Below are 14,413 nucleotides of genomic sequence, written 5' to 3'. Positions count from 1 at the left end.
ACCCGAACTACAAAGAGGACTATTTAATTTATGTTAGGTAGAATGCCCAAAGGGGACTGGGCGGTCTCGTGGCCTGGAACCCTACAGATTTTATTTTTTTCTCCAGCCTTCTGGAGTTTTTTTTTTGTTTTTTCTGTCCACCCTGGCCATCGGACCTTACTCCTTTCTATGTTAATTAATGTTGTCTTATTTTAATTTCTTATTTTGTCTTTTATTTTTCTTCTCTCCATTATGTAAAGCACTTTGAGCTACTTTTTGTATGAAAATGTGCTATATAAATAAATGTTGTTGTTGTTGTTGTAAGTGGGTTCCCAAGTATTATTATTATTATTATTATTTTTATTATTACAGTGCCATGATAAAAGTGTGCAATTTGCAAAATGTTGACAAGTTAACATTACTGTATGTGTTCTCTACCACCATGTTATGTTGGTTGTACAATTTATTACATAAATACTGAACTTATAGTGTTCTGGTTGTTTGGCTAATGAGTTGTATTTAAATGTATGCAACACTAGCTATCTTGTCTGCTAAAGTTGGCCTGTGAAAATTGAGGTGATTGATTTTGACCAAAGAACTTCTTTTGTTTATTTTTCAGTTTAGACATGACTTGGAACTTTTTAGTCAGGAATGTGAGGGTAAAATGAATTTAAAATAAACTGCATGTTTAATAAACCCCTATGATTTTTGATGGGAATTCAAGAGATTACTGTAGAAAATATCTGTTGACATAAATGATTTTAGCTGCTTGGTGTATTTTTTGTATTTTATTTTTTATTAATGTTCTGTTGAATAAAGTTTTGAATACTCCGACTTCCTGTTTCCTTTTGAATTTTGATGGTAGGTATATTTGAATATATAAACAATTTAACCATAAAGTGTCTGACTCTCCTTTTGAAATGTTGATATTAGATTTCATTATTTATGTTAGTATTTTAAAAATTTAGTGCTACTTAATAAACATAAGTAAACTAGCAAAAATTACTACTTTTGAAGCCAAGTTTATTTTGGCACAATATCGAAAGATTTGAGGTTGTCTATGAAATTACGAAGATGCTTCTGTACAATTTATTGTAATGTAATGGCTTGTTTTTATAGGTCACTAAACACATTACTTGAATACATTTAAAGATAGTTTTGGATAGCCTCCAACTTCTAATCTTCACAAATTCAGTACAAAATCGAATTTTACTTTTCTTAGAGAAACATGAAGATAATTCTTTTAATATTGTCCTATAAAGAACTATTAATTGTAAGTCAGTATGATACTCATTGTTTGGCATGATTTGGTATTTATCATTATCTTTCTGTTGCTTAATATTAGAATTTTCATATTTATTGTAACTCTAACCCCAAAATGAAACTGCACACTACAGTTCTTCCTCACCCCCTCTCATTTTGTGTGGAGACAAGACACACTAACAGCCTTTTCCTGATATGTTAACCACTATTTTATTAGTTCTTAATTATTACTCCACTAGTATATTTAAATAGTTTGAATCAATTATCTAATTTGTGAAAATAATTTTTCTTTTTTTGATTTGACAATTTTGTCCATCTTTACTCCAAGTATCGCCATTTACAGCATTACCCATCAAAGTTCACTTCACAGGGCGAACAAGGCTACAGCACACAATTTAAATTTAACAACTAAAAAGTAAAAATACTGTAATAAAATTAACAGATGGATGTCAAAATGTTGAGTTATGAGTGTTCTTTTAACATTTTTTCTTATGCTTTTATTTGTAATTGAAAGAAAAACAAAACAAAAAAAGTTTGTTTTTTTATACATTTTTTTATGATTTTGAGTAAAAGCCAGTAGTTTTCCATTTTTGGACAAGAAATAAATATTTCTACTTTTTATTTTAAATAAGTCTCTTGTTCATCATTATCCAAAATTTCAATAACTCTTACATCTATTATATATATAATTAGAAAAGGGAAACTGAGCACAAAATGTTTTAGTAGGGGAATACCATGAAGAGGGTAGCACGGTGGCGCAGTGGTAGCGTTGCTGCCTCGCAGTAAGGAGACCTGGGCTCGCTTCCTGGGTCCTCCGTGCGTGGAGTTTGCATGTTCTCCCCGTGTCTGCGTGGATTTCCTCTGGGTGCTCCAGTTTCCTCCCACAGTCCAAAGACATGCAGGTTAGGTGCATTGGCAATCCTAAATTGTCCCTAGTGTGTGTGGGTGTTTGTGTGTGTGTGCCCTGCGGTGGGCTGGTGCCCTGCCCGAGGTTTGTTCCTCCCTTGTGCCCTGTATTGGCTGGGATTGGCTCCAGCAGACCCCTGTGACCCCGTGTTAGGATGTAGAAGGTTGGATAATGTCTGACTGAATACCATGAAGAGTGTTCTGCAAAAAATATGCATTTAACCCGAGTCACAATGCTTAAATAATATCAATACGTCAGGGCTTCCTGCTAAAATATTACAAATGCTGAATTAAAGCTACTTACTCAAGTTGTGCTATCACAAATCCTGGAACGGGGAGGTGATGTACTCCTCCTATTTGAGAACCACAGTCAACACATTGTCCTAATATCATTGGCTTTCCGCACTGTAATATGAAAAACACACGTTAAGCAAGACCAGTAAACTAAATATACTTCATAAATAATATAGAAAAAAGTATATTTATGTTCACTTACCTCACCAACAGTACAATGATGGCCATTTGGACAAGCTGTAGGAAATGGAAGCAGAAATGTCTAAACATGAACATGGCATTAAATAAGTATAAAAAAGAAAAAAAAAACTTCAATGTATGACATTACTATACAATGAGATGCATCAAAATTAAGATGTCAGAATTTTTTTTTAAAGTTCACACACATGCAAATGTACATTATATACTACAGTACAGTATATATAATAAACATTATTATCCATATTACTAACCGAGAATGCTAAACCGGATGGACGCAGGGACATCCGGCCATGGGCCGTAGCCGCAAAAAGACGTACTGCGCCTGCGCCGCGAGAGGCGGACAAGACCACAGAAAAAAGGAGTGAGCACAGAAGAAAGGAGTCAAACGCAGGCGACGCACACAGCGCCGCACGAGCAAACCCCCCCCCCCCCCCACACACACACACACAAGCAACGGACGGGACACACACAAAGAGGAAGATTCAACAAGCCCCTGGCACACCAAAAAAAAGAGCCCGCAAACCACCCCCCCCCCCCCCCCCCCCCCACACACACACACAAAGAGGAGGATTTAATCCCATTGCACACGAAACGGGACGCACACAAAGAGGAGGATTCAACAAGCCACAAGCACACAAAAAAAAAGAAGCCGCGAGCACCACACAAAGCCCATTGGACACGAAACGGGACAGACTACGGACATAGCACACGAAACGTACACAAAAACGACGATTCAGACCCACGACCACAGTAACATAAATAATAAATGACACACAAAGCCCCATTTCTAAATGAACCGTCCGTATTAAACATACGTCATCTCAAACTGTTCACAATATGCAGCATAGGTAGATCTCATTACAATGAGGCACTATTAACTGTTCAACCGCAGAAAAGGCTCCATATTAACAGTGAGTGCGATCCTCCTTATTACTTATCCATATTTCTCACGCTCAAGAACAAACAAGTCATGAATTCACGATCACAGGTACAAAACGATACCGCTCGCATAACGGGACCAAACACAATTCACACTATGCAGCATAGGTGGATCTCATTACAATAAGGCACTATTAACCGTTCAACCGCAGAAAAGGCTCTATATTAACAGTGAGTGCGATCCTCCTTATTACTTATCCATATTTCTAGAAGAAAAAATGTCTCGGCTCCAAAAACGCAAAGCTCAACTAAAGCTTCTAACTAACGATGTATCTAAAAGTAAAAACTTTATGAACTGCATTAGATCCTACAATAGTTCATTTGCTTTTGCATCTACCGGAGTAAATATCAGGGCACCAAAAGGCAATGGCCCATACTGCTTTCGCATATGTGCACAAATACTGAATCGCATTGGAACAGTGCACCCTGAAACAAATCAACGATTATGCGAGCGGTATCGTTTTGTACCTGTGATCGTGAATTCATGACTTGTTTGTTCTTGAGCGTGAGAAATATGGATAAGTAATAAGGAGAATCGCACTCACTGTTAATATGGAGCCTTTTCTGCGGTTGAACGGTTAATAGTGCCTCATTGTAATGAGATCTACCTATGCTGCATATTGTGAACAGTTTGAGATGACGTATGTTTAATACGGACGGTTCATTTAGAAATGGGGCTTTGTGTGTCATTTATTATTTATGTTACTGTGGTCGTGGGTCTGAATCGTCGTTTTTGTGTACGTTTCGTGTGCTATGTCCGTAGTCTGTCCCGTTTCGTGTCCAATGGGCTTTGTGTGGTGCTCGCGGCTTCTTTTTTTTTGTGTGCTTGTGGCTTGTTGAATCCTCCTCTTTGTGTGCGTCCCGTTTCGTGTGCAATGGGATTAAATCCTCCTCTTTGTGTGTGTCCCGTCCGTTGTTTGTGTGTGTGGGGGGGGGGGGGGGAGGGGGGGTTTGCGGGCTCTTTTTTTTGGTGTGCCAGGGGCTTGTTGAATCTTTCTCTTTGTGTGTGTCCCGTCCGTTGCTTGTGTGTGTGTGTGGGGGGGGGGGGGGTGTTTTGCTCGTGCGGCGCTGTGTGCGTCGCCTGCGTTTGACTCCTTTCTTCTGTGCTCACTCCTTTTTTCTGTGGTCTTGTCTGCCTCTCGCGGCGCAGGCGCAGTACGTCTTTTTGCGGCTACGGCCCATGGCCGGATGTCCCTGCGTCCATCCGGTTTAGCATTCTCGGTTAGTAATATGGATAATTTTTTTGACACTTTTGAATTTTGGAGTTCCATGATCTCTAACCTGCTTTGCATGTGTATTGCGCCAATGTTTTTGAATTCTTTACGACATTCTACTTTGTCATGTACTCTTTGTCTTTTATTTCCGGCCCCGTGCGTGGTTAAATCTCTTGACACAAAGTCTCGTCTCGTGGGACGTGAAAGTGTCTCTCTGAAAAAATCACATCTCGTCTCACTTCCCAAGATTTTTTTATTGTAATAGAGAGATGTTTCCCTGGTTCTGCTCCAAGACTTACTGTATATCATCAAATTTGAAAATACTTTTTCTTGTCTTATTCAGATTTAATTATAGGATTTATGGTAATATATTTCTTATTCCTAGAAAATTTGTCACCCTTGTTTATTGTTATTTTTATTTATTAGATGTGCCCTATGGCCAAGCAAGGCCACAAAAATCCTGTGGGAAAAAACACTTTTCCAATGCAAGACTGATCAAGTTTTATGCCCCTCTGTGATGTGACTCAAGCAATTTAAACTTTTAATTAAAAATTTTCTTTTATTTCTTTAAAGTAACTTTGACTTTGATTTCACATTGTTTTACAGTGTATTAAAGTCACACTATTTAGCTGCTATGAATAATGATGTGCTAAAACTTTTTTCATAATATTAATATGAATAAAATTAATTTAGCTCTAAATGTTGTGTTTGTTATATAGTGTCACACACGTGCGATTAGGAGGAAGCTGACTGGACCAAGTGGAGGTAATTATCTGCCAGGCCAGGGGGTGGTGAGGTGTTCTAAACCTTATTCTGTTATCTCTGCAGGCCAAATACAGGAAAATCTGCCTGATTTAACAACAATGTCACTTCTGGTTCCGGTGCAAGAATGACATCACTTCCGGTTCTGGCACCAAGAAAGACGCCACTTCCAGTTTCCGGCCACAGATGACATCACTTCTGGCCTCACCATTTAAAACCACCATCTTCTCCACCACCAGATTAGTTCAGTCTGGAACTCAACCCATGCACATCACTGCTTATTTCAAAACTCTTTTTGTAGCTAGGGACAATATACAGGTGGCTGCCCCAAACTTTTTCAGTGTGTTGAGTCTCATTCTTTTACTACTGTTAGCCGAAGAAGAAGAAGGAGAAGAAGAGGGGGGAGACGTGTCCGGAGGCAGGAGGAGAGGAGGAAAGTAAAGAAAGTGGAACTGAGGAACTTTGAATGTTGGCAGTATGACTGGTAAGGGGAGAGAGTTAGCAGATATAATGGAGAGAAGTAAGGTTGATATATTGTGCGTGCAAGAGACTAAATGGAGGAGGTGGATTGGAGGTGGCCAGGTGGATTGGAGGTGGATTCAAATTGTTCTATCATGGTGTGGATGGGAGGAGAAATGGGATATGAGTTATTCTGAAGGAACAGTATGTCAAGAGTGTTTTGGAAGTGAAAAGAGTGCCAGGCAGAGTAATGATTATGAAGCTGGAAATTGGAGGTGTGATGATGAATGTAGTTAGTGCATATGCACCGCAAGTTGGATGTGCAATGGGTGAGAAAGAAGATTTTTGGAGTGAGTTGGATGAAGTGATGAACAGTGTACCCAAGGGACAGAAAGTGGTGATTGGAGCGGATTTCAATTGGCATGTTGGTGAAGGGAATAGTGGAGACGAGGAGGTGATGGGTAGGTATGGTGTCAAGGAGAGGTGAAGAAGGTCAGAGGATAGTGGATTTTGCCAAAAGGATGGACATGGCTGTGGTGAATACGTATTTTAAGAACAGGGAGGAACATAGGATTACATACGAGAGTGGAGGAAGATGGACACAGGTAGATTACATCCTATGCAGAAGAGTTGTTCTGAAGGAGATTGAAGACTGCAACGTCGTGGCAGGGGAAGTGTAGTTAAGCAACACAGGATGGTAGTCTGTAGGATGACGTTGGAGATCAAGAAGAGGAAGAGAGTGAGGGCAGAGCCAAGGATCAAATGGTGGAAGTTGAAAAAGGAAGACTGCAAGGTTGAGTTTAAGTAGGAGGTGAGACAGGCACTGGGTGGCAGTGAAGATTTACCAGACAGCTGGGAAACTACAGCAGATGTAATAAGGGTGACAGCAAGAAGGGTGCTTGGGGTGACATCTGGAAAGAGGAAGGAGGAAAAGGAAACCTGGTGGTTGAATGGGGAATTACAGGAGAGTATACAGAGGAAGAGGCAAAGAAGAAGTGGGATAGTCAGAGAGATGCAGAAAGTAGACAAGAGTACAAGGAGATAAGGAGCAAGGTGAAGAGAGAGGTGGCAAATGCTAAAGAAAAGGCATACAATGAGTTGTATGAGAGGATGGACAATAAGGAGGGAGAAAAGGACCTGTACCGATTGGCTAGACAGAGGGACCGAGCTGGGAAAGATATGCATCAGGTTAGGGTGATAAAGGATAAAGATGGAAACGTACTCACAAGTGAGGAGAGTGTGTTGAGCAGATGGAAAGAGTACTTTGAGATGCTGATGAATGAAGAGAACAAGAGAGAGAAGAGGCTGGATGATGTGGAGATAGTGAATCAGGACGTGCATTGGATTAGCAAAGAGGAAGTAAGGACAGCTATGAAAAGGATGAAAAATGAAAAGGCCGTTGGTCCAGATGACATACCTGTGGAAGCATGGAGGTGTTTAGGAGAGATGGCAGTGGAGTTTTTAACCAGATTGTTTAATGGAATCTTGGAAAGTGAGATAATGCCTGAGGAGTAGAGAAGAAGTGTACTGGTGCCGATATTTAAGAATAAGGGGGATGTGCAGGACTGCAGTAACTACAGGGGAATAAAATTGATGAGCCACAGCATGAAGTTATGGGAAAGAGTAGTGGGAGCTAGGTTAAGAAGTGATGTGATGATTAGTGAGCAGCAGTATGGTTTCATGCCAAGAAACAGCACCACAGATACAATGTTTGCTCTGAGGATGTTGATGGAGAAGTTTAGAGAAGGCCAGAAGGAGTTGCATTGTGCCTTTGTGGACCTGGTAAAAGCAAATGACAAGGTGCCTTGAGAGGAGTTGTGGTATTGTATGAGGAAGTCAGGAGTGGCAGAGAAGTATGTAAGAGTTGTACAGGATATGTACGAGGGAAGTGTGACAGTGGTGAGGTCTGCGGTAGGAGTGATGGATGCATTCAAGTTGAAGGTGGGATTACATCAGGGATCGGCTCTGAGCCCTTTCTTATTTGCAATGGTGATTAGACAGGAGTCCCCGTGGACTATGATGTTTGCTGATGACATTGTGATCTGTAGCGATAGTAGGGAGCAGGTTAAGGAGACCCTGGAGAGGTGGAGATATGCTCTAGAGAGGAGAGGAATGAAGGTCAGTAGGAACAAGACAGAATACATGTGTGTAAATGAGAGGGAGGTTAGTGGAATGGTAAGGATGCAGGGAGTAGAGTTGGCGAAGGTGGATGAGTTTAAATACTTGGGATCAACAGTACAGAGTAATGGGGATTGTGGAGGTGAGGTGAAAATGAGAGTGCAAGTAGGGTGGAATGGGTGGAGAAGAGTGTCAGGAGTAATTTGTGACAGACGGGTATCAGCAAGAGTGAAAGGGAAGGTCTACAGGACAGTAGTGAGACCAGCTATGTTATATGGGTTGGAGACGGTGGCACTGACCAGAAAGCAGGAGAAAGAGCTGAAGGTGGCAGAGTTAAAGATTCTAAGATTTGCACTGGGTGTGACGAGGATGGATAGGATTAGAAATGAGTACATTAGAGGGTCAGCTCAAGTTGGACGGTTGGGACACAAAGTCAGAGAGGCGAGATGGTTTGGACATGTGCAGAGGACAGATGCTGGGTGTATTGGGAGAAGGATGTTAAGGATAGAGCTGCCAGGGAAGAGGAAGGCCTAAGCAAAGGTTTATGGATGTGGTGAGAGAGGACATGCAGGTGATGGGTGTAACAGAACAAAATGCAGAGGACAGAAAGTTATGGAAGAAGATGATCCGCTGTGGCAATCCCTAACGGGAGCAGCCGAAAGAAGAAGAAGAAGATTTAAACTCACATATAATTACACCTGAACACTTCATATGTAATACATAGTTTCAATTTGGAAAAAACATTTAACTAAATGTATTTCTTTACATTTTTGTGAAGTGCTATTTAATTTAGGGGTTTTGTCAGCTGTGCACATTTACAAATTTCAAAATATTCAGAAATAAAACATAAAAGTATCTTGGAATATGCAATTACAACATCAATAAACAAACACATATTGTGGAATACATCACACCACACAAAATGTCCATAACAATCTGCACAAACCTTTTAAGTAGGTTATTAATATGTGTAATTAATTTAATAATGAAAAAGCAATAAATATTAAGGAAGAACTATTTGGACAAAATATATATAAATAAATAAGCTGCAGTGTTCATGCGCATGCTTGGTTTGATGGTAATCCACAACACTTTGTGACAAATGTTGATGATTTAAGGACTTCTTTGTGATAACGCATTCATTTAAGTCCCACTGTCTGGTCCAAAATCCTACTAAGATAGTGATGATACCAAGAGCCACGACAGAACACCAAAAATGATTAAAAAAGGCAACTCCATCAGCAGCATTAAGCGTACACTATGCTAAAAATGTGTTAGACCATTATCTGTTTCCAGTGCAATGATGAACACTGGTCTATATCACAGAGTACTGTATAACATTCAGCAAAAGGATAGACACCTGGTCTAGGCCTGACAAACTTCACCTTTACTTTCCAATGGAACATAAGACCTCCAAGGTTAATCGTCTTCCAGACCTAAATAAACTGAAGCGTTTGTTTTCCTCAGGTGCCAGCTGTTCCTAGCATCCTTACTTTCAGTTGCCTTACTGTTTCTCTAGCAAAGCATTTAGTTAAACCAATTCAGAGTAAGTTCTGTGTAGCCATTCTGTGTGCCACATTCATAAACAGTATTTTAGTTCAAACTGAGAAATACTTACAGAGTAACTTAAGAATTAAAAAAAATATTTATTTTCTAAATTTGAAAGATGTTAGTATTCACTATTTTTATTCTAATACTTTAAGCTGCTCAGATATGTTTGAAGAAATAACTTCAGATCCTGTCCGATGTTCATGTTTCTAGAAATGCTACTCCATGTGATGTTAAATGAAACAAAACCAGCTTTGTGAGCCTTGTATATGTGCTTCTGATATTTTTTTTTACTTTAACTTTTTATTTTTACCTTTTAGATGATACATAACATTTCTGTAGGATCGTACTGTTTTTAAAAAAGACAGATGCTATGTGTTACTCAAATTGTCTCCTGCTTATGTATCCAATAAAGTAAAGCTTTAAAAAATAAAGGTGCTGATACGGTAAAATACTCTAAAAAATCTCTGTACAACATTGAAATAGCATGTGTGAGTAATCACAAACACAAAATGTAAATTGGTTCATAACACAGCAACATTTTTCATCAGGCTTTAACTTTGTTTAAATAACCTAGGTCACTGAACTTACTATACCACTGTAGAGGCCCTAGAGCTTTCTGAGCAATATGCAGCATATCTTCAGGCATAGTTGGCAAAAAGGAATTCTAAAAGAGAAAATTGTACGAACTGTAAGTAACAGAGAAATTCAATGAAGTGGAGTAGAATACATCAAATTAGATAAAGATATGTAGTAACTTCACTCTCCAGAAAGATTTCATTGACAGAAGATGTTCAAAAACCTGAGCAAACAGCAGACAACATATACGCATTTAGGAAAAGTGTTTCACATAGGTGGACACAACATAAAGCTATATCATTTCCAAATGTGTTTACAACTACAACAATTCCTTGCCTCCTGACCTTTTTTATTGGACCAGGTTTATAAGGTGATGTCCTATTATAAAGAATTGGGACAACACATTGGGCACCAATAAAAGAAAAAAACACACACAAACTAAAAATAGGAGTGACTTAATAACAGTGGCGGGCCGTCAGGGCCTTCAAGGCCTTCTCTGCTGGCCTAAAAAAATATCTGAATCACAAACTGATGTTAATTATATTTTGTCCATGAATACTTATTAAATAATTCCAAATAGTCTGTCCGCTTCCTTTCACAGCTTTTCCGATGGTTGTGCTGCTTCCAGACATGTATTTTTGTATTAAAGCATTTAACCAATCACATTTCAGCCATCATTTGTTACCAGGCAGGGTCAAAGTCAAAGAAGTCTGCCCAGAGGCCTTCACAATCCGTTCTGCAGGTCCTCTAACATAAAATAAATGTCGATTAAACTGTTGCTTCAACCAATCAGATTTTGAGTTGGTTTCACTAGGGCCCTCTAGCAGGCGTACGGCAACGTCACCGTATTCAGACCCATTGATTGGATAGACTCTATCCAATCAAAGGGTCTCAATACGGTGATGTTGCCGTACGCCTGCTAGAGGGCCCTAGAGAGGATATTATCTCTATCCGATAGAGAAGAGGGATGCTCTAAAGTAACTGTTTCATCACATTCTGGAGCATCATGACGAGTATGATGAGGACACAGTATGCTGTGCTGATGGATTTAAAGCACATCTGGATGATTTTGAGTTTTGTTTTTTGCTTCACACATTCAGTGGTATTTTTGAGTATTCAGACATGCTCTTTTCAATACTACAGGACAAAAAACTGGATGTGCAGTTTTGGCTGGCTAGGGTAAAGGAGTTCTGTGACATTGTTGAGCCAGATAGAATCCGATATGAGGAACTCTACGAGGCCACTGAACGCACCGCAGGCGCTCCGAGCACACGAAGAGGTCAAGCGCAAGATCTTCATGTGCACTACTGCCAACTCCACGGCAGGATTCTGGACAATATTATTTGCCAAACACAGACCAGATTTCAAGACCACGAAAAACTGATGTTTGTCACGCTCCTTGACCCCCAGAAGTTTCGGGAATACAAGAAAAATTTCCCGTATGCAGCCTTCTCCAGTTTAACACAGAGCCACGGAGCACTTTTTGATCTGCCTCAGAACTGACTGTAATGTATGCCATGGATGATTTTGCAGGAAAATCTCCCACTGATCTCCTTGACTTCCTTCATCAGAAAAATCTGAATGAGAGCATGGGGCAGCTGTACACATTGGTATGTTTGGCGGTGACCATTCCCGTGTCCACTGCTTCTGTCGAGTGGACATTTTCAGCCCTAAAGCGAATTAAAACTTATGCCAGAAATACGACAGGGCAGGTTCGACTTTCAGCATTAGCTTCAATGGCGATAGAAAGGGACTTCGTGATGGAACTGAAGCGCAGGGATAATCTGTACGACAGAGTAATTGAACTGTTTTTGAGGAAAGAGAGGAGGATGGATTTTGTTTACAAATAATCTGAATTTTTGGTGAGTAAAATGTTGCGATTTTCCTAAATAATATTGCAAGTTTGTGAGTTATTATTGATGTTTTTTATGTGTGTCGCGGACTGTAGCTGCAGTAGAAAGGAACTTGTTCACCCCTGGTTTGTCTATTCAATAAAGGCATTTATTGTGGCTATAGGAGTTATCTATCTGTAATGCAACGGCTCTTTATACTCTATTTCTGCATATTAAGATGGTTTTTATAACCATAAATTAGTTTTTGAGGGGCGGGTTGATTCAGACAGAGCACTACTGAAGGCCTAGGTGTGAAATGCACGGTCCACCACTGCTTAATAATGTAACTAAACAGAATAAGGACCCCAATTTACTGTACACCTCAGACTGAGGTGATGTCCTTCATGACCTTGGAAGAAAAACTGGCAAAATCAAATTTTTTGTCATCTCCAAATCTTAGTTAGAGCCTGGAATAAAGTAAACACCCAGTGAAAAAAAATAATAGCAAGTAACAACTAGGGCAGCAAAGGAAAATGATTGTTTGAAATATATTATTGTAGTGCATGCTTCAGTTATTATTATCATGTTAGATTATTTTTATTCATTTTCATCATTGTCCATCTTGTGAACTTCTAGGTAAAACTAAATTGTTGCCACAAGAATCAGCAGTACACTTTAATGATCATTGTCATTACATATATGCATCTTCATATAATGTTTTGGCAGTTTTTGAGCACACATAAAGCTCTTGATCTAGACTTGATATATCCTAAACAATCTAACTAGTTTGTAATCAGTATTTAAATATAAATTCTTATTTTCAGAGATGAGTCACAAAGTTGAACTACATTTTTAGTTTGGTTCTCAGTACAGAAAATAACTAACACTAGTTGGATTGTCTTTACTATTTTACTATTTACATAGGCTCATTATGGTCACTTGTAAAGAGTACAGACAAAAAAATACTCTTTAAATACATAATAGCTGTAAGTCACTGTTACAAATTAATCCAAAGATGGACATCCTTTATTAGCTAATGGAGCTGCCATGTGCTCTTGTGCAGTGCAGCATGACAGACATATTAATCTTAACCAGAACAATGCCTTTAACAAGTTAGGTTCATTTACATGACATAACTAGAAAGCATTTTAATTACAACAATCAGAAAACAGATAAATGGTAATATCTTTAAACATTTCTTTGCTTACTTCTGGCTGGTACACCTGCTGTAATAATGTCAGTTATTAAAAACCATTGCTCTACACATTCCAGTCTCTTCCATTGGTAAATTACCTTTGAAAGGCTTGTGGTATACATGCAATACTGTAAAGGAAATATTATTCAGCCTAGAAACACTGCCTAATAACACACTTGACAAGAAACATCAAATTATTAAGGAATTTTCCCATGTATCGCTCACTTGCAATTCTTTGCAAACTTAGTTACCAATCTAGTGAGAGAAAAAAAATAATGAAAAAAACTTGCTCAATAAGTTTATAGGGTCATTATATAACAGTATGCTCGCAGAGATCTTGATCTTACATACATATCTAACTTATTTAACCCTGCAAACTACTAGCTGTGTTCCAGTTGTCAGAAAAGATGACCATGATGAGAGAATGATGAGTAAATTCACAAAGATTTGAAGTGCCAAACAAAACATGTAAGATGGAGGGTGACTGTTTATTGTCATGTTTAGCATTGCTGCCTCACAACCACTGGTCATCTCTGAGGTGTCTGTGTAGTGAATAAATTAGTTTTATCCAAGTAATTGCAATTTTTCCCATAACAGACAAGAATACTGCATATTATGTTTCTTTGTAATTGTAAATTAGGGTGGTATGTGTGGGGTATGCTCAACATTTCCTGGATGTTATAGTTGTTGAGTGGACAGATCTGTGTTTTTACTTTAAGCATACCTTTACTAGAAATGTACAAAGATTTTGAAAGGCAACGTGGTTTACGCATCCTAGGTTTAGAGAAACTGGTAGTATTAAAATACAGTCAAAGTAACACCCCTTCCTCCTATTGTATTTTTTAAAGAAAGGGTAATAATCAGTCATAATTTCGTTTTAACTAAGTACAATATTTTTTAGCATTGCTGTAAATAGAAAGTATTAAGAGAAATTTTAAATAAAACGTAAGTAAAAATTGAACAATAAAGATTAACTTTACAGTGAAAACTTCATCTAATGAAAGATAAAGTCATGTTTTCATTTAAAAAAAAACTTAATTCATAGAACTTGACTGCAAGTTTTAGATACCACAAAATTGATGGCAACTCTTAGCTTTCTTATAATTTTAAGCAATTTTTACAAA

The 14,413-nt window shown here is 38.6% G+C and overlaps 1 protein-coding gene across 1 annotated transcript in view; it reads right to left on the bottom strand.

Moving 5' to 3' along the window:
• The window catches only part of LOC114664444 (E3 ubiquitin-protein ligase rnf213-alpha-like), a 282,755-nt gene that overhangs the window by 43,986 nt on the left and 224,356 nt on the right, over window positions 1-14,413 (bottom strand). Inside the window, exons 38-40 of the mRNA XM_051918957.1 lie at window positions 10,275-10,350; window positions 2,645-2,679; window positions 2,453-2,553 (exon numbers count right to left, since the gene is read on the bottom strand). Of these exons, the coding sequence (XP_051774917.1) occupies window positions 2,453-2,553; window positions 2,645-2,679; window positions 10,275-10,350 (212 nt within the window). The remainder of the gene's footprint in view (window positions 1-2,452; window positions 2,554-2,644; window positions 2,680-10,274; window positions 10,351-14,413) is intronic.

This window comes from Erpetoichthys calabaricus, chromosome 14, assembly GCF_900747795.2.
Source record: "Erpetoichthys calabaricus chromosome 14, fErpCal1.3, whole genome shotgun sequence".
Classification (NCBI taxonomy): Eukaryota; Metazoa; Chordata; class Cladistia; order Polypteriformes; family Polypteridae; genus Erpetoichthys; species Erpetoichthys calabaricus.
Note: the sequence above shows the minus strand (reverse complement) of the source record. Positions and strands in the feature narration are given on the sequence as shown.